Source organism: Trachemys scripta, chromosome 2 (genome assembly GCF_013100865.1).
Source record: "Trachemys scripta elegans isolate TJP31775 chromosome 2, CAS_Tse_1.0, whole genome shotgun sequence".
In the NCBI taxonomy this organism is placed as follows: domain Eukaryota; kingdom Metazoa; phylum Chordata; order Testudines; family Emydidae; genus Trachemys; species Trachemys scripta.
Genome location: NC_048299.1, coordinates 199,264,195 through 199,285,857, shown reverse-complemented (window position 1 = coordinate 199,285,857; position 21,663 = coordinate 199,264,195). Strand labels below are relative to the sequence as shown.

The window sequence follows — 21,663 nt, the reverse complement described above, 5'->3', positions numbered from 1 at the left end:
CAGTCTATTTGATTGCATTTTAAGAAAGTATGTTTCATTTTTACCTGCGACTCCAGGAATGTAGTACTTCCCTTCTGCAAAAATATAAGTTTTTCAGATTTTTCTTTTTCTTCTTTGGTCTAATAAATAAGAGAGGGCCAGGGAGTAGACAGTTTTAATAACTGAAATGCATTCTTATTCTATACCATACACAAACTTATCTATGTTTCATACATTTCTAATGTACAAGCAAACCATTCATTGCCAGACTATTTCATATGAGAAACTAGTGTGGAGGAAAAATGCTCTAAGGCCTAAACTTTGGTCAAGTGAACTGTATGTAGGGTCAGGTGAACTGTATGTGTGGCCTGGAGGAAGGAGAAAAGGTGGGGGGGAGTAAAAGGAGAAGAGTAGACAGAAATCATAAAAGCAGAACTAACTGTAGAAATTATAAAAGTAGAATTAACCTTTGTAACAGACTAGGATTAATAGATGTCAGGTGACAGAGCAAGAAATCGCAAAGCGCAAAAAAACCCCTAAGAAAAACAGGAAAACTTGTTTTGCTTTATTTCTTATATGGATGTAAAACTTTAAGGAAGTATATGTAATTTTTGTGGTTTTATCCTATATAATCTCTTGCATTTTATCTGTCGGGGGTGTTCGGCTGCCTTAGCTGATTCCCCCATGCATGCATGTTTGATTGATCAATAAAGGAGCCTCAGGCCGTCTGATCCAAAATCAATCGTGTGGTCAATTTTCCACAACACTAGCAAACAGAATTAAACATGAATGATCATTCACCCCTTATGCAAAAGATATATAAAGGGGTGAAACAGAACAGACAAACAAAAGCCTTTCCTCCCCCTCCCCAGATCTGAAAGTATCTTGTCCCTTTATTGGTCCTTTTGGTCAGGTGCCAGCCAGGTTACTTGAGCTTCTTAACCCTTTACAGGATTTTGTGCCTCTGGCCAGGAGGGACCCTCATAGCACTGTATACAGAAAGGTGGTCACCCGTCCCTTTATATTCATGACACCCACCAAGGCAGAGGAGGAACTTTGTCACACGTCCTTCTGTAAGTACAACCCAACAGGCATTCAGTTTCCATGATCATTCAGTCACTGGACTTTAATACTAACAGTTAGTGACATTAGTGATGATGCTTCTGGAACTGGATTAAGAGTATGAGTTTTCTCATGAAGACCACTGGTAACAACTCTGAGTCCCTACTGACTTGGACTAGATTCAAACTAATGGAAGGCTCCATATTCCCCATTCTCTTTGAACGCTTAGGAATGGTAAGGCAGCCTAGCATCTTAGGTTGTTTTGATGTTACAATACCACTTCTGTCAATATCGTAAACCACACAATTTATGCTTAACTTAAAAGACACATTTTTGTTGGAAAGTTCTTCTACGAGCATTTCCTGACCACTTAGTGCACCAGCTTTTTACTTTTGGCAATCTAGCCTTTCAAGCTGCTTGCAAATGAAAATTTATCACGTAGTTTACAGCTAGTGCCTACAAAATGTTAGTCCGGATTATGAAACTGGCAAATTGGGCATAACTAACACATCACCATCTTCAAAGTTCTAAATAACTCTGCTCCTCCCTACCTACTCCCTCTTGCCACCCCCTCCTCCTCCTCTGCTCTGCTAATGCTCCTGACCTTTGTCCACACATTTGCCAGATTTTCATACAATTGCCTCCATGCCTTCTTTCATGAAGCCCTGTGGGCTGGTTCACTCCCCACCCCCAGCTCATCAGACCCCTAACCCTATCCACATTTAAGTCCCTCTTAAAGACCTACCTCTGCTATGCTGCTTACAGTGAATCTTATTGAGTCATCTGTAAATTGCATACAAGTTGCCTACTGTTCTTCCCCTTTCCCTGACCTCTGCCTTTAGATTGCTAGTTCCTCAGAACAGAGAATGCCTTCAAGTGCTTGGTAAGCACCTAGCACCTAATGGGAGCAACCGCAAATAAAATACATAGAGGGTAATAGGTGATAAAGAATAGACAGCATGGATTTGTCAAGAACAAATCAGAGAGTAGTTATCAATGGTTCACTGTCAAACTGGGAATGCGTATCCAGTGGTGCATGGCATGGGTCAGTCCAAAGTCCAAAACTATTCAATATTTTCATTAATGACTTGGATAATGGAATGAAGATTGTGCTTATAAAATGTGCAGATGACACCAAGCTGGGAGGAGTTGCAAGCACTTTGGAGGACAGGATTAGAATTCATAACAACCCTGACAAATTGGAGAATTGGTCTGAATTCAACAAGATGAAATTCAATAAACGTAAGTGTAAAGTACTTCATTTCAGAAGGAAAAATCACATGCACAACTACAAAATGGGGACTAACTGGTGAGGGAGTAGACCTGCTGAAAAGGATCTCGGGGTTACAGTGCATCACAAATTGAATATGAGTCACCAACGTGATGCAGTTGCAAAAAAGCCTAATAATCATTCTGGGGTTATGTAATGGGGTTTGCAAACCCTATACTGAGCATAGGCAGAAGGGAAAGGAGAGTCTTTCCTGTTTACAGGCAATCAGGCTGACCATACCCCAGCACAGCTACTAGAACCACCAATCGTGGAAACATGCACTCACAGATCGGACCAATAAAGAAAACAAGCCCAGCTATAAAGGATGGAGAACAGAGAGAGAAAGGGGGCAGAAAGGTCTGGGATAGAAGAGGGGCAACAGGCGGCCTCTGAGAAACTGACAAAAGGAGACGGTAAGCCCTGGAGTTTAAAGGCTGGTAGACTCAATTAAGTTAAGAAATTATGGACTGGTTTAAATTGCAGATGAATTTAACGGGACCGTTAGGAAAAAGCTGGGACCCCTAGAGAGACTGCACCAAGAGCAGTTGACAGATATAGTAACAGGAGTGTGTATGAAAGACAAAGAAGGTAATTTCCTGTTCTACTTGGTATTGGTGAGGCCTCAGCTGGAGTACTGTGTCCAATTCAGGACGCCACACTTTAAGAAAGATGTGGACAAATTGGAGAGAGTCCACAAGAGAGCAACAAAAATAATAAAGGGTTTAAAAAATCTGACCTACGAGGAAAGGTTAAAGAACTGGGAATGTTTAGTCTTGAGAAAAGAAAACTGAGGGAGAGTGGAACCTGATAATAGTCTTCAAATATGTTAAAGGGTTGTTATAAAAAGGACTGTGATCGATTCTTCTCCATGTCCCCTGAAGGCAGAACAAAAAGTAATGGACTTCATTTGCAGTAAGGGAAGATTAGATAATTTCTAACTCTAAGGGCAGTTAAGTTCTGGCTTCCAAGGGAGGTTGTGGATTCCCCATCATTGGAGGTTTTAAAGAACAGGTTGGACAAACATCTATCAACGATGGTCTGGGTTTACTTGGTTGTGCCCCAGCACAGAGGGCTGGACTTGATGACTTCTCACGGTCCCTGCCAGCCCTACATTACTATGATTCTGAGTCTGATGAAAAGATGGGCACTGACCTCTTCAGGCACAAGTGGTTCAATCATAGGAGCTTCCTCCTGTCTCGTAGCAAGCCGAACTGGAGATGTCGAAAGCCTCTTCTCCCATTCGTTAGACACTGTAGTGTCTGTGGAGGTTTCCAAGAAGGTTCGTTTCAGTTCACTTATATTGGTCTGGTGTTTCATCAGGTCTTCTTGATTTTTATCTAGCTCCTGGATAATATAAAAACAAGGGCATTTTGTAACATTCACCTAAGCTGCCAAAACGTAAAAATCAAAATGTGCAAATTGGTTAGTGAAGAAGGTAGTAAGTATTTTAGGGGATCAGGGATCACGGCACTAACACAACACTTGTGAAAATGTGATATTTTGAAGGATAACTGCACAGAAAATCTAGTTCATGTGAGCAATAAAATACTCCTAAGTTTACCCATACACACTATAAGCTATACCTGATAAAGAACTTTGAACATATATACACACATATTTATGGAACAAGGTAGAGAAAGCCATCGTAATCTGAGAAAAAAATAGCCATTTAATTTATTAGCAGGTGGGAGTACACGGTTCATGCATCATAGTGCAGATCCACAGGTTTACCACTAAAACCAACACACATGTACAGTACATGCACTGGTATATACCAATACCAACCTCTAACATAAGATTACTATGTTTGACATACACATTTTCACCCTTTATTCGCTTAATCAGACTATTCTGAAAGAAGTGAAAAGAAAGGGAAAGGTAAGGGACACAATATTCAAAGGATACAAAATGCTGTTCTATGCATTGCTTCACAAAGACTTGGCAAATGGCATGCTGAGAGATATGAACACTGCGGACACCCACAATTCAGTAATGCGCATGGCCTTCCATTCTGTACCTGTGCCTTGAGATCTCCATCTTCCTCTTGATCCGACTGCCAGCATAGGAAAGATTTGAAAACAAAACCTTACCAACACAAATCAATGTAAGGTGACAAAAGCTGATCCGTATATTTTATAATGCTAAGATCACATTTTCTCTCCACTGAGAGCGTTGGAGAAATGGGTGGACACATTTATCAACCCAACCTTGCATAGTTCTCATATCTAATACAAGAGCCTTCTTTTAAACTTGCTATATGTGAAAAAAGGATATTAAAACTTCATTTTTTCTGTATGTCTTTGTGCTCAAATATTCACAGATCCTCTATCCATTTATGAGCCAGCATTCAGACTTCCTACTGAGATGTAATGTTGTATTATACTTTAATGCTAATAGTAAGAGCTTCAGATCTATATGACACCCCGAGTTTAAAAGTTATAAATAATGGTCCACTAGCAATCTCCTACAAACTTTGAAGCAGGGTAACAGTGAACAATGCTGCATACAAAGCTGGAGCATCATCTAATTCCATAAAATGCTATTTCACTAATTTTATTCATTCTCTCTCTGCCTCTGAGTGTTTTTATACACACATTTTAGCTATATTGGATCCACTTATAGGAACTGCACTCTGGAATGGCATACTCATTGGGATCCTAAATTTTCTGAAGTGACTGATGATTTGCTGGTTGCTTCAGTTTGTGAGTGCCCAACTGGAGACATTTGAAAATCAGGCCCTTATTAGCTGTCAGGTGCTCAACGCTTTCTGAAAAAGCAGGTCCCTAATAAGACACTATGTTAGGAACTCAAAAGTTCAGGGCTATAAAATCTCTATCTGTGAAAATTTAGCTTAAATGTTTTCAATATATCCTTTCTGTATAGTTAAAAATAATTTTTTAGACAGGAAACACAATACAGAATTCTATTTTTTCTACTGGTATCAACATTAATAATGTCAGTTTCATAATGGGTTCTGCTGATTTCTGGGCCATTATTTTCTTGTTGATATTTTAAAATTTACTCTTAATTATTCAAATAACTGCAAATTCTGTATTTGACATTCACTTTATCACTCAATTCAAGTCTACTGTATTTACAGGCAAGATCTGATTGCCACTGATATGCTGCATACAGAATATTTCCCTGATGGTGATTTAAATTATAATAATTTGAAATAGTGATTGGATCCTTTTGAAACCCTTTAATAATATATGTGATAATACTGTGCGGCTTTACCTCATATTTTATCAAATTCAGCCCTGGTGTATGCAGCTGCAACTCCATTAATGAGAAGTTACACCCTCTTCACTGGAGTTGTAATAGGGCTGAATTTTGTGTATTCAGTATACTTACTATATTGTATATGTTTTTAGGGTTTTGTTTGTTTATTTGAGGAAGAGGGCTAAGCTATTTATTTTCATCCTCTGAAAATAATACATGTAACAATACATGTATTATAAATGTTACATGTTAAACAGAAGGCACAGTCTCACATATGATTGAGAAAACCTGAGTACATTCTAGGAGGAGAAAAATTCTCCCAGAGAAACTTTTGAATATCTGTCTGTTCTCCCTTTTTATACATTTAATTCTCCTTAACATGTTCATCTTAAAAACAAGATAACACAACCTCAGTCAGCATTACAGCCCAGGGAAACAGCATTTGTTCAAGTTACTTTACTACCATCTGTTACCTACACAATACACAAAGTAGTTTACCCAAATTTCCAAAAAGAAACCCAAAATAAAATGAATCTAAAATGGATGTTTGAAACTTAAGGAATCAAACTCTTCAACACACACATATATACAGAAAGATATCTAAACTGCAGCAACAGAGGCACAGAATAGTGCTAATATACAGGATCTGAGAGAGGTGAAGCTACATGCTACATTCTTTGATAACTATATGCTGGTGACTGTACAAACCTCTGTGGCAGTAGTTTCACCATCAGCTGCAGTATCCGTCTGTTCACTGTCAGTCTATTTTGTTACACAAGTAACCAGGTTCCAAGAGGTAAGCAGGAATAAAGAATAAACCCATCTTGTCAGTAAATGCAGGTCACAGCTTGAATTGCTAAGTCTACAACCCTGTGGTGTGGCTTTTTAAACCATATATAATTTAAAGAAGCAACAAAAAAATGCTATATTTAATAAACAGAACAGACTCAGAGGAAGACTCAAGGCATAATGTACACAGTATATGGCTTTATCATAACAGCTTTATTAGCCAGACAAAACATTACCTGAAAAAATGTTATTTGAATCACAGGTTTTTCCTCTTAAGAAAGCCAGGTGGCTTTTTTAAAGAACTAAAACCTTGTAAAAATATATATAATTAACAAACTTTTCCCCCACAACATAAAAATAAATACAATCCTGTTAATCAATTTTTTATGCTAGTATACATAGTTACAGTGGTGTTTGATTTTGTAGTTAGAGGGGGAAAAGATGATAATTAAAAAAAGAAAAAAAAGCTACTTTAACAGTCACCTGACTTTCAGCCCCTCATCTGTACAGATTTTATTATTGTCCCCACATTTAAACATTAGGAGGTTGTCTGCATTACCACGGAGTTCAAATAAGTATATACACAGTCCTCTACAGTCCACCTATGTCATTTGTATGGCTCACCCCACAATTGTTAGTGCTAAGATAGAGCTGCTGATATTGTTTCGAATATTAAAAAGGAACAAACTTACCATTTCAAAAAAGAATACAATTTTAAACACTTTTCATTCCAATTAAAAATACTGACCCCCCAAAAAATCAAACCAAACAAAAACAAAACCACCCCAAACCAAACCAAGAACAGGTGGTAAATATGAAACAAAGCACAGCATTATGCAGCCTAATGTACCCCTACTTTTTAGGCTGCACAAGTAGAACATTGACACGGTCAAGTACATCTTGGAATAGACAATATGAGTGTCAATAATTTAACACATATAGAGTCAAATTTAGGTAACTCCTCATGAAGTGGTTGTTAAAATGGTTAATAGGCTTGCAGATCATCAAAATAACGACTTTAAAAGCAAAAATTAAATATCATTAAGTCACCTGTCCTTGATCTGCATGCACAACTTTCACTAAAATCAATGAGAGTTCTTCAACTGACTAAGGATCATAAATGGTCATAAAAGACTATATATAAACTAATAAAAGTCAGGTAATTTATAGTTAAGACAATACTCTTCATCCTTAAGTCTCATCAACATGAAGAGAGAGAAAAAAGGCAACACGGTTGAAGGTACGGATGGAGGGTCAGACTCAACTTTGAATTTCCTATCTTCTGTCAGTTTGTGACCATTTTAATGTTACCTTAAAGACACTTTTGATACTTTCTTCACTGCCCTTGGCTATCACTACTTATTTTGAATAGAGGGTACAGAATGTGCATTATTCATAGGCTAGCCAGAACTGATTAAGTCATTTTGGTCTACTGGGGTACATACAAAATAGTATATACAATTTTCTAGTAAGCGGGTTTGACTGGACAGGCTACTTTTTTTGTACGAAAGTTTAGTGCCAGAATAAATCATAAATCAAAATACATTGATTATAAACAAAGTGTTATAAAGTAGCTGCCTTGCTAGTAAAGCAGTCATTCATTTTTTATACTAACTAAAAGATCAGACATTACAATTTTATAAGCAAAACTGTTTTTGGAGTTAAAACAGTACAACTAAAATCCAATTTACACTTGTAACTTAAAAACATCTGAATAGATGAGTCCAGGTATTTTTTAAAAATAATAAATATTCTGGGGCCAAGACACTGTAATGCTAAATTTTGGCACAGATTGTTATTACAACAGTTACGATTTGGAAAGAAAAGGCTATCAAGAATTGTAATCACTAAGGTGTGAATCGTACAGCTAATGAAATATAAAGGGACAAATTCTGCCCTTGGACACACAGCCTGCCACCGATGCACGTCTCAGGATAGAATGTGGTCAAAGAAGAGGTTTGATCAGAATACAGTCCGCAGGGGCAGGCTACTTATTGTAGCTCTTAAATATTTCATGTACCTCATTGGGTACACTACTGTTAACTAAAAGTACATGTTTATACAGAGGTTTTTTTTTTTTTCCTATTTCTTCCTTAATGAAACTGAAATTCTAAATGAAATATAGAAATCAGTATATAATCACGATGGACAAATCTACTAATAAACAAGTCTACACCAAGAGGCTAAAAGTTGATGTTATTGAACTACTTGTCAAATAAAGATTTGAAGTCATTAAAAAGCAGTGAAATGGAGGTTTAAGAGGCTCAGCAAGGCAGATTTCACTAGGAACAGAGAGTTAAAAGAATGGCTGGTTAAAATTATAGACCAACTGTAGTGCTCTGAATGATATGCAGCTGCTGGCACTATTGGCAGGCTAGGGGATACGAAAGAAAAAAGATAGCTATATTCTGATAAGCTTCAGTTGCTTGTCCTCTAGTTTGTGACAATAACTGCTGTGATTTGTTTTGCCAATGTAATGCAGACATGCCCAACTTTAAAACATATTAACTTTCATGCAATATTTTGAACAAGAAATACACCCTGGATTAGGCACAAGTCTGTGTAATTTGCCATACAAGTACGGATTCTGGGGTAACCATTATCACAAAAGGACTAAATTGCAAAGTTTATTTTACACATTGTTATTATGATATTCACTTTGACCACTAAGTCTAATACCAAAAGACTGAAAGAAGAATACACAAATGGATTATATAAACACTGCCTTATTATTATTTTTGGCTATACACTCTGCTTCTATAACAGACAATATATTATGTTTTTACTATTATAATCATCTGAGTGCAGAGCTATTGTAAGTTGAAATTTAATGCTATTTCAAAGTGAAGACATGAAATGAGACAGTAAAATGGATCTTGGACGCCTTTCATCCTAAATTGCAGTTTTTTTTCTTAAAGACTGGAACCAAAAACATGTGAAGAAAATGTTACGGTGCAAACAGATGTAACTCTGGCATTCCATAAAAGGGAATCACAATCCTATGGCCAAATGTTGCTGAAACTTATGGGGCAGATTTTAAAAATCTTTAGATGAACAGAATGTGTATACAATGCACGTCAGACTAAGAACTGCATGTACAAATGGCTAATGGTAATTTATATATGCAATTACCTGATTTGTGTCTGCAAGGACGGTACAATTGTATGCACAAAACAGGCATGTAGTTGTGCATCTAAAGATTCTAAAAATCTGACCCCTTGCTTTTACTCTGTCAGAATAGAAAGGATCAGGAGTAAAATAGATACTAATTACTCAGTATCTGTTATACCATCAGGTAGATTCCCTTTCTTCTTCTTCTATGTAATTACATCCAAATTTCTCACCAGCACTACAGATTTTGTTGCCCGGCAAATTGCTTTAGCTGTATTTTGTTATAAGCCATCCAGTTTACTGACAGAAAGCATTAATTTTGGTAGTGCTAATTTAAAGCAGCAAGTGGTAACTAGGAAATGCTGCGGTTGCAATTGAAAAACGTACCAATGCAGATTTTCAGTAGAATGCTGCACTGAATGGGATACTAGCTGGATCTACAGTAGAGACAGGATCAAGCCACAAAGACCAGATCCAGATTTTGACATTCAAAGTTTGGGATATTAGGAACTGGGGATTTTGCTTGTCCTGTTACAAAATTAAAGTCCATTTTCAAAATTCTGACTCTGGTTTGGATTCTGAGCAACCCCAAAATTTGGGATAGTGCCAATTATTAGTTGTTTGATATGTAACTATGCATACAATTGTACTTAACTACTTGTTATTTAAACAACTCTTCTACTGTCTTTAGTAAAAACTAGTATTAACTGGAAGAAAAAAGCTGATTGGAAGAGAGAGAGTTCAGATATTGTTCTTTAGAGTTGATTTGTGGCAAATCGTAAGTGTAATTCACTGCACAACAACTGATAAAGTTTGAACCAAGCTGCTATCTCATTCACAGTGTTGTGCCTAACCCTGGGACCCAAGCTGCACTCCCAACACAAAAAACTCTTACATATCAGCACAGACAGAAATGAGGTTCTGAAAGTAGGACCACTATTGCAGCATTCTACCACTGTTTAGGACTGAAGCACTGAACACAAAAAGAAGTGTGTTCTATGCCGAGGTACACACCTCTTCCTCTGAACTGTCACTCAGGTCATTGTCAAGTGAGGCACTCAAGGAGGCCGCCTTGGGCTCCAGGTAGCAGAGGCACATAGCCAGAGGAAAGGAGAGAGTGAGAGCATATGGCACTGAGAATGAGGCAGACAGCAGAAAGAAAAAGATGAAAAGGAAACAAGGCACGAGGGATGGTGATCGGATGGGAAGGTAATGCTGCACACTTTCAGGCAGGAAGTTGGTTTCAGAGAGGTTAGGGAAGGAAAGGTAGCCATCATCATCCAGGAGAGCAGGAAATGACTCTGGAAGTTGCAAGGAGAAGGAAAACAGTGTTCCGCCGTTACCAGCTTTTTGCTTATAACTAAAAGCCATGTCTTGTTCAGCAGAGCAAACTCTTCCTTTTCTATCAGAGTCCAAGTCAGACTCACCGTGCATTTGCATAATGTCTTTAGATGACTCACAACTTAATGGGTTTTGAGCATTCTCCTTACATCTCCTACGAAGCTTTGTTGACGATACAGGGGGACCAGACTGTGAGGTTGATGAGGAATGAAATGAATCAGTGCCAAGCAAAGATGACTGATGAAAGAGAGAGAGCAGCAAACAAGGCGCAGAAGCAAAAGGACAAAAAGAAAACTGTAATTAGTTAATTTTCTTCTGTGTGTATATATACAAAACAGAATTTTAACACCAAAGCTTTTCACTGAGTTAAATGAGACGAATTCTCATACTGCATGCCAATTATTAGTGATGGAGGGTTGCAGCTTACAAAAGCAACTTCTTCATTCAACATTTGTCTGTCCAGTCATACTGTAGTACACGATCTAAATAAAATTCCTTTAAAGGAACCTTGTTTATGTGCACTTCCAGATGCTGTGGATTCCTATCTATCATAAGTGCTTTCAAACAAAGTACGTGGATAACAAAACGCCCCCCCTAAAAATAAAGACAAAAATCCCAAAACAAAAAAAGGCATTGAAACAAGGAAAAGAACTTCTAATAACTATTCTGCTTATGACATGTCCTGTAGTCCTTACTCAGTCAAGACAGTGGGAAATTAGCCTGGGCAAGGACTAGGCACAAAGCGGGAGATTTTCAGAAGCACAAAAGGCATTTAGATGTCTGTCATCTGAGATTTTGAACATCTCCCCCAAAATGACTGAAAAATCAAGGCTTTCAATAGTCTTTCCCAAGTCTCCTCCACAGAAAAGTATCTAACAGAATAAAATGTCCCAAAATTAAAGATGATCAAAAATGAAAACTTACTCTGGTTTTGGGAAAAATTACTACCTCAGCCGATGCCAGTTTCATGAATGGGTAACTCAGCAGAAAAATCACACTCAGTAGATGAACACAGTGGGACAGATCCTCAGCTAGCTTTACAACAGGTGAAGATCTGCTCAGTGTATTTAAATTTCCAGTCCCACTTCTGTTTTGTGACTGGGGCCATCAAACCCATAATCAATTTGGCCACATGGAAAGAAGCCTCGCCTACAAATAATAGTTGTAAATAACTTTTCGGAAGGCCCAGGAATGGCCCTCTTCACCAGGGACTACATGAGTACACAGTGTGACTTCTGTATCCCTAGGAAAGAGCAATTGCACTGGCCCCAAACAGACCACTAGGTACAGGAAGTTTGGGAGCTGACTGGAGGAGGAGACATAGGATCCTGAGCTATGCAAATGCAATGTCCCCAACAGCCCCTCATTGGCTGTGCAAGGGAATACCATTGCAGTCTATGGGCTAGGGTTCTAACTACATGAGCCTTGTGGGTAAGGGCTCAATTACATTCAAAGCCAAATCCCTCTGGTTTTGTGCTAGAAGAGTAATTTTTTTTCTTTTACCCTTTATGCACAGGCAAAAAAAATGCAGCCAATACTCTTCCTAGAAAGTTCGCTCTACCTATGAAGAACAGGCAGGATTTACTACTCTTTCACTGAGATGCAAGAATGTTAGAAAGGCATTCAACACAATATTTAAAATGTAAACAAATAAAACAAGACAATGGTGTGAGTTGCCACGAGGGAATACACTCTATTAGTGTGCTGTGTAACTATCACATTCCCTCGTAGCCTCTCACTGGCATTCTTAAAAAAAAGAAAAGAAAAAGGCCAGTAGATTCATCATAATGTTTGTTTATTTTTAAAAAGAAGAACATGAGTACTTATGGCACCTTAGAGACTAACAAATTTATTAGAGCATAAGCTTTCGTGGACTACAGCCCACTTCTTCGGATGCATATAGAATGGAACATATATTGAGGAGATATATATACACACATACAGAGAGCATAAACAGGTGGGAGTTGTCTTACAACTCTGAGAGGCCAATTAATTAAGGGAAAAAAAACTTTTGAAGTGATAATCAAGCTAGGCCAGTACAGACAGTTTGATAATAGGTGTGAGAGTACTTACAAGGGGAGATAGAGTCAATGTTTGTAATGGCTCAGCCATTCCCAGTCCTTATTCAAACCGGAGTTGATTGTGTCTAGTTTGCATATCAATTCTAGCTCTGCAGTCTCTCTTTGGAGTCTGTTTTTGAAGTTTTTCTGTTGTAATATAGCCACCCGCAGGTCTGTCACTGAATGACCAGACAGGTTAAAGTGTTCTCCCACTGGTTTTTGAGTATTTTGATTCCTGATGTCAGATTTGTGTCCATTAATTCTTTTGCGTAGAGACTGTCCGGTTTGGCCAATGTACATGGCAGAGGGGCATTGCTGGCACATGATGGCATATATCACATTGGTAGATGTGCAGGTGAACGAGCCCCTGATGGTATGGCTGATGTGATTAGGTCCTATGATGATGTCACTTGAATAGATATGTGGACAGAGTTGGCATCGGGGTTTGTTACAAGGATAGGTTCCTGGGTTAGTGGTTTTGTTCAGTGATGTGTGGTTGCTGGTGAGTATTTGCTTTAGGTTGGGGGGTTGTCTGTAAGCGAGAACAGGTCTGTCTCCCAAGATCTGTGAGAGTAAAGGATCATCTTTCAGGATAGGTTGTAGATCTCTGATGATGCGCTGGAGAGGTTTTAGTTGGGGGCTGAAGGTGACAGCTAGTGGTGTTCTGTTATTTTCTTTGTTGGGCCTGTCTTGTAGGAGGTGACTTCTGGGTACTCGTTTGGCTCTGTCAATCTGTCAATCTTATTAGCACAGTAGTGTCCAGGAAATGGACCGCTTGTGTGGATTGATCTAGGCTGAGGTTGATGGTGGGATGGAAATTATTGAAATCATGGTGAAATTCCTCAAGGGCTTCTTTTCCATGGGTCCAGATGATGAAGATGTCATCAATGTAGCGCAAGTAGAGTAGGGGCGTTAGGGGACGAGAGCTAAGGAAGCGTTGTTCTAAGTCAGCCATAAAAATGTTGGCATATTGTGGGGCCATGCGGGACACTTCCTGGACACTACTGTGCTAATAAGCGATGGTCACATCAATACCACCCTATACCGGAAACCTACTGACCGCTACACTTACCTACATGCCTCCAGCTTCCATCCAGGACACACCACACGATCCATTGTCTACAGCCAAGCTCTAAGATATAACCGCATTTGCTCCAATCCCTCGGATAGAGACAAGCACCTACAAGATCTCTATCAAGCATTCTTAAAACTACAATACCCACCTGCTGAAGTGAAAAAACAGATTGACAGAGCTATATTACAACAGAAAAACTTCAAAAACAGACTCCAAAGAGAGACTGCAGAGCTAGAATTGATATGCAAACTAGACACAATCAACTCCGGTTTGAATAAGGACTGGGAATGGCTGAGCCATTACAAACATTGACTCTATCTCCCCTTGTAAGTACTCTCACACCTATTATCAAACTGTCTGTACTGGCCTAGCTTGATTATCACTTCAAAAGTTTTTTTTCCCTTAATTAATTGGCCTCTCAGAGTTGTAAGACAACTCCCACCTGTTTATGCTCTCTGTATGTGTGTATATATATCTCCTCAATATATGTTCCATTCTATATGCATCCGAAGAAGTGGGCTGTAGTCCACGAAAGCTTATGCTCTAATAAATTTGTTAGTCTCTAAGGTGCCATAAGTACTCCTGTTCTTCTTTTTGCGGATACAGACTAACACGGCTGTTACTCTGAAACCTGTTTATTTTTAGACACACTTGGTCAAATTCAATATGGCCTACTGTGAATAAATGAAACAGAGAACCAGCTCCATTACCCAAACTGCAACAACTTGAACTGCGCCCATTATTACTGTCTTCCTAGACCAGTTTTCTACATTTCACATGCATTTACAGTCTTACACCCTGATCCCAAAACCAGCTCCATGTGGGAACAGGCACCCGCCTGCACTGAGCCAATTGCAAGATAAGGGGCCTTAATGTCATATCCTACTATCACTAATTACTGTGTGTAAACCTTACTACGCATGTTAGTAGCAGGAGCTGGTCCCCTTAAGATTAACATTTACATTAAAAAATTACTGATTTCCCCCATTATTTTCTTTTAGCCTAGTATCCAAACAGATCACATAACTACACACTTCCTGATTCCAGTTAATTTAGGTAATGATGCATCCAATTTCATAGTATTCCAGAATTTAAAAAAAACAAGTAAAAAACCATTTTATAAATTTGAGATACTTATGTTTAATATAACATCAATTTTAAACATTATTCAAAATGAATTCCTTTTTTAACTATCTGCCAATAATTTTATGGTCAAGAGCTATGTTCAAGTCCATACCTGTTTTGAAGTGTCCAAACAGATTAAATCTGGATGAAATTACTTTATTATATGTGATATATGCACACAAACATTTCTTTACAATATGAAGCCAAAAGTCATAATTTGTAAATTCTTCCTCTGCAGCAATATTTTAATGAATTTATTTACATGCTTGGAGAATTAACATTTAGAATTTCTCCTGGTATACTAGTTAGACCTGCAATGCTTAATTCAAACTGTAAAATCCCTTATCAGAAAAGCTAAAAAACTATATACAAAAGTTTAGATTTCTTTGAATAAGAATCGAATTGAAAATTGGTCCAGTTGCTTCTTAAGGCCTGATCCATATTCCCATTTAGGTCAATGGCAAAACTCCCATGGTCCTCAATAGAAACCGAACTGGGTCTTTAATAGTATTTTAAAATTGCAGCCCTCTTAACTGATTACTTAAAACACAATTTTTATTTTTGAAAAATAAATTATGTATTCTGGGGGTGGGTAAGTAACTTCACAATGTTCTTCTGAAAGTCTCATTAGCAATTTCCAGCTATATGTCTCCTTTGAACTGCAGCTCACTCTTCTGCTTGACCTAAATTAACAATCCCATAGGGACAGCATTTATTTCCAGTGGATATTTTCTCGCCCCCCCCAACATACATTTGAATTTCAATATAGTCTTTTTCATTCACAATCCTTATTAAAAATTACAAAGGTATTATTTTTTAAAGAGAGCTCTAAAGGGTGGTCTCTGTTTTGGGGTACAATTTGCATGTGTACATTTTTTCCCTGAATTTTTGAACCTGCAACTTAATTGTAGGTGTCTGTTTAGAGACTTAAACCTCCAATTACTTACCTTATTGCAGGCATATCTCAGGTAGTGAGAAGTGCAAGCTCTCAGATTTGTATCCATAATTCATTTGTGGGTATAAAATGTGGAGGTGCAATTTTGTGCTTCTAAGCAGGCTGGGCCTCACTCTTTTAGAAATTGTGGAGCATCAAAGTTCAAAAAATGTCCCTTTGCATTATATCCTAGATACAAATATTTCACACGCTATTTTTTTCTGATGTAGAACAGGAAGATTGTTTGGCTGCATATTTCCTGATTCTACCTGCTTTTTCTTCAGTGTTAATCTCTGAAGCTCAGCATTTGCTCTGTTTGATTTACTCTATCAAAAATAGAGCAAATTGAATTCCAGAGTTATTGGGAGAGGAGAATGGGATGTGGTGAATGACAGAAATCTATATCATATGACTAAGGAGTAGAGAAATGCCAGTAAAAATAGGCTTTTCAGTGCAAAACTACATAAAAGGGAAGCCAACAACTTACTAAGCCAGAAAAAAACATGCTACAGTACACTAGCACCAAACAGTTAGGTGTAGAGATTATATGCCCATTAAGTATGTGCTGAGGTATGGAATGTGACCAGAAAAAAAAACAAGTGATTCTTCAAACACTGAACTGTGCAAAAAAACCTGAAAAATATTGTTGCCTATTGAAAAGTGAACAATAACAAAATAAATAAAATAAAAACAAAAAAAAAAAAATCAAAAGTGTAGTATGTAAATGCCACTTCTTTTAGATGTTCCCCTTGAAAGCCATATCACACTGACTGCTAAATCAAACTGTTTCTAAGCCAAATAGCAGAAAGCATTAATTAATTTCAAACACATCACCTACTCACTCTCATAGCAGCATACAAAGTTTTCTTGTTATGCGTTTAATACACATTCTCCTTCTTATCCTTACTGCATTTTGCTTCTTTCTCTAATAATTACTGTGGTGCTTCAAGTACTTCACAGCTGGGTGAGTTAAGTAGTAAACCTGAAAACATTACCTTTGTGTCATGGCGTATTGCAGAGACTGGGGTGATTTCCTCTCCTTTTTTTTTGCCCTCTTCCTCATCTCTTTCTTCCTCTGCTTTTTTCTCTGGAGTCACAGTGGTTATCAAGTTGGTTTGAGAGATGCCCTTTGTTGTGGCGTACTGGCCAGTACCAACCTCTGCAGCAGACATAGAATCCTTCATGTACATTTCATGGTTTTCATTCACTGATGCTAAAAGCAAATATAATTTAAAGAGATAAAGTCTGAAATAGCTTGTTCTGCAGATCTGAATAAAATTAGAAGCTGGGTTAGTAAAACATTATTTTGCTGAAAACATGAAAATATATTTCAGGTATCCAAAAACATGCATATATACTTAAATAAAAGTGTTGTGTACTTACTTTAAAGGTCTGGGTTGTATAGACATACATACACACATTATTTTCAGATGTATGTGTATACACACACTACATTCATAATGCATGCATTACGCATTATTTTGAATGGTTAGTAAGCTGTTAAAGCGCTTACCATGATTCAATATCTGAATGAAACTAATGCATTGCCATATTAGTAGGCCAGGAATGTAAGAAAAAATAGCTATGACTTCAGCCATGAGTAGAGGAACAAAGGAATTTTTTGAATCTCTAGTCACAATATAACTTAATGCAAATCAAATGCATTGTATATAGCTGCACTGCATTAAACAAAATGACATTCTTAATGTAACACATGCATAACATCTGAGAAGCAAGAAACAGCTTTTCTCTCTTCTTCTTCTTATTATTCAGAATTAAAATCTGACAGTCAAATATGCCCACAACCTCAAAAACAGGATGGCAAAAATATTGTGTTTAGGCCCATGGACTATCTATGTGAGTAAGCCAAACAGGATATGGCTTTTCTCAGTATTTTAGGTCTTAAATGTTCAATAATCTATAAACCTAAATACATATTAATGATTCCAAAAGAAGTAGCAGATTAACAAATAAATACAACTATATGCCTAGATCCTGCACAGGAATAACTTTATGCATGTAATCAGTTCCTAATCCAATGGGATTGCTCACACCCATAAGATTACTAGCACATGTGAAAATTTACACTAGCCCTGATCCTGCAATTTCATGCAATGAAATCTGAATGAATGCCAAAGACCTCTTTCCCCCACCCTACTAGGTCTATCTATGCAAATTAATGTATTTTAAACCTGGCAGATCCTAATACACTCATAAGAAAGCATTTCAAATTTCTTGTCTCTTAGATGACCTTTGGAGGGGGGGATGGGGACTGTTTGGATATTATAAATAAAATAAAATAACACAGAAGGGTAATTTGTGCTTGGAGATACATGCACAGCAGTCAGGTCACTAGTTGCTTGGTAACCAGCATGAAGCATATTAGAATTAGAAGGATCCAAATTAATGAATGATAAGCACCGTTGGCATCCGTTTCATGGGGAGAAGGGAGGGATTGTCACTAATATGTTTAAAATCACAGATTTTCCCCCTAACCTCAGTAGTCTTCATTATGTATCATCTGTGTAGCATTTGTGATATCCTTTTGTCAGCATTCATTTTTTAAAAATGCAGTCATTTCAAATAAAGCTTCTTAAAAGACTTTTTTCACAAAAAAAAAAAATCAAAAACCAATTATGAATGTGGGGTGAAACAGTACAGTACTAAAAACTGACCAAGTAGTTTAGATTTCTGAAAAGCATGCTGGTTTAACCTAAAGGAGAAGCAGAACCTTGATTTCCATGAGGTACAAAGAAGGAAAAAGGAGGAGGAAGAAAGTAATATTAACCTATGCCATATTATCCTTAATATTACATAATCTGAATTAGTTTACGTAAAAAGCTATATCTCATATCATGCTAAGCAGCTATGCTAGACTAGAAATAAGAAACAAATGCTATTTGTTACTCATTGAAGAGAAATGATTCACCTGTGAACTTCTATCATATTCTTATGCCATTTCCATGCAGAAAATTAAATTACAACCTTCATACAAAACCAATAATTAAGCTAAATCCTGGAGAAAACTTTGAATGCTGGTTTGCTGCACACATACTGGCAGATGCTAGCAGCCCCCACAAACACTTCTGAACAGCTCCCAAAAGACAAAAGTACTTTGCAGTGATGGGGCTGAGGAATGCAGCCCAGGAATGATGTTTCTTCCAAACATTTTTTTTAAACTATTGTACATGCAGTTTAGTGCATCCCATACTCTGTGAAGTGTTCTTCAGAAGGGTCTTTATGAGTCCAGGATAAAAAAGTCATCACTGGCAGGAATGGACTAGTAACGTTCCAAGATGGGAAAGACAGCGAGAGTTTTTATCTATGTAAAATCTGACAACAGGTGTATTTTATTGTAACTGTTTTCCATTCAACTTTACATATTTTTGTTCACTATTTTTAAAATTATGTATTTACCCCAGCCTTACCCCGTCCTTCTCACAGTCCACCTCTGCATGCGCATTCAGCTCTCTCTCTCTTACTCTTCCTCCCTCCCAGCTTAACTTCACCCACTCCACTAGGCACTCACTCATCCCTTTTTCTGGCTAGTGCATCTGCAACGTATCTTGAAGGGAAGGGGCATACTAGGCTGGGTACCTTTCACAGTCTTCAGAGGCTAGGAAATTTGTTTTTCTCCTTCTTTGGCTGGATTAAAAAGCTGATCGAGCAAAGGGGATCTTTGCTTTCTCTCGAGATCATCTCTTTTCCTCCTGAGGCCTAGAAAGGAACCTCTCAGTGCAAGGGATTCTTGCTCTCTAGTGGAGATCAAGTACACCATAGGAAGCACATGGGAGCTGGGCCTCTGCCTCACCCTGGCTGGATAGCAAGGTGAATGGTAAGGCCCATCTTTGTAGCTGGGAGTTAGGAGGCATTGAAAGGGGGAGTTGGCCTATGCATGTTGCTGCTGGGAATGCCTGCTGAGATTCTTCATACAGTAGAACACCAGAGTTATGAACACCAGAGTTACAAACTGACCAGTCAACCACACCCCTCATTTGGAACTGGAAGTACGCAATCAGGCAGCAGTAGAGACGGGGAAAAAAAGCAAATACAGTACAGTACTGTGTTAAATGTAAACTATTAAAAAAAGAGGGAAAGCAGGATTTTTCTTCTGAATAGTAAAGTTTAAAAGCTGTATTAAGTCAATGTTCAGTTGTAAACGTTTGAAAGAACAACCATAACGTTTTGTTCATAGTTACGAACATTTCAGAGTTACGAACAACCTCAATTCCTGAGGTGTTCGGAACTCTGAGATTCTACTATAACTGAAATCAGCAGCATGGAGCAGAAGTCAACAGGGTGCTATTTCTATGTCTTGTCCCATCATACATTGTGCTCCTTATACACCAGTAGCTAACAGAGGGGCATTGGTTCCAGGATACAGTCAGTGCGCTTGCAAGCAAGGGGGAGCTGACCAGCCCTTTAGTTCAAGAAAATAACTAGCTCATTAGCTTCCTAATCCAGACTTGAGTGCATATAACTGACAGGGGATGGTACGTTCAAAGGCCCTGAGTGACAGAGGAGAACAATTTCTTTTGAAAGTCAGTAGGAGTTGGTGACTTTGGAGCCTTTGAAAATCTTGGTGACTTGGGAGCTTAAGTGACTTAGGATCCTTTGAAAATCTCACCCTGCTTGCTTAACTGGAGAAAGGTGCTCAGTGGTGTGATTATTTAGCATCACATAACATCTGTCCAGAATCAAAACCTTTTAAAATCCACCTAGATGAACAACCATACAGAAAAATGTTTGGTTCTCTTGCCGCATAAGTATTATGCTACAGACTGTGCAAAGTTACGAAAAGCAGGAGAAGGGCCAATATTTATTTAAAGGCTATCTACTTATAATAAAGAATCATCATGAATATACTTACAGGTCTCATTCAGCAGAAGCTGAAAGGATACGAGATCACAAGAGGTTTATAGCTATTCTCTAGCACTGTCCTTTATGATTATAATTTGTGACAAAACTCCAAGGAAGACAATCAAGAGGATCTTACCCCCATCTAAACTGCGAGACATAGTATAACGTTTGCTGGAAGAACGCTCAAAGTAAGGTGCAGGACGGTCTATTAGTGCACTGGCTCGTCTGGTTTGGGCTTGTGTTCTTCCACTGTAGCGGAATTTGGAACCCAGTGTAAGGAATTTCTTTGGCGGTGCCTCCGGTAACAATAGCCTAATACACACAGAACAGTAAAAATATTATTCCACACACAAAGAATTTATTTTGTGGATTAAAAAAAAGTAAAATGTTGTGTATCTTTACCTATCTTAATCTGTGTTCTGTCAACCTCTGTGTAAAGGGAAACATAGAGCATGCCCTTGACATTGGCTAAGTAATTTCGTAATGGTATACAGAAAGACTGAGTTTTTCACAAAAAGTCTTTATGGGGAAAATGAGGTTATTTAGTGAATGAATCTCTTATTAAAATAAAGAGAGACACCTCAGCACTGTTTTTTTCTAATCATCAAAAAGAGAAACAAAGATTCAATATTCTTGTGGACTGTCAGTTATGCTGCCTGAAGCCAGGATAAGGCCCTTGCCTACATTTGAGGTTTTTGTTGATACAGCTACACTGGAGACTGGCCATCGATCCTTGCAGTCAGGCCAGATTCTCAATGTACACAAGGCCTTACATGCATACAGGTGTTCGAATTTTTGAAGTTGAGGCCCCCTGTACTCTACAATTACACAGGTA

The 21,663-nt window shown here is 38.0% G+C and overlaps 1 protein-coding gene across 31 annotated transcripts in view; it reads right to left on the bottom strand.

The window, feature by feature from the left end:
* Positions 1-21,663, bottom strand: part of EPB41L3 (erythrocyte membrane protein band 4.1 like 3) — a 192,879-nt gene that overhangs the window by 11,274 nt on the left and 159,942 nt on the right. For 13 of the 31 annotated variants that reach the window (XM_034762672.1, XM_034762662.1, XM_034762663.1 and 10 more), the window contains 8 exons: positions 20,965-21,140; positions 16,964-17,181; positions 10,448-11,011; positions 6,242-6,295; positions 4,329-4,364; positions 4,097-4,162; positions 3,464-3,655; positions 45-119 (listed from right to left, as the gene is read on the bottom strand). In XM_034762672.1, the coding sequence (XP_034618563.1) occupies positions 45-119; positions 3,464-3,655; positions 4,097-4,162; positions 4,329-4,364; positions 6,242-6,295; positions 10,448-11,011; positions 16,964-17,181; positions 20,965-21,140 (1,381 nt within the window). The remainder of the gene's footprint in view (positions 1-44; positions 120-3,463; positions 3,656-4,096; positions 4,163-4,328; positions 4,365-6,241; positions 6,296-10,447; positions 11,012-16,963; positions 17,182-20,964; positions 21,141-21,663) is intronic. The other 18 variants (XM_034762667.1, XM_034762687.1, XM_034762671.1 and 15 more) reach the window with 14 other exon arrangements.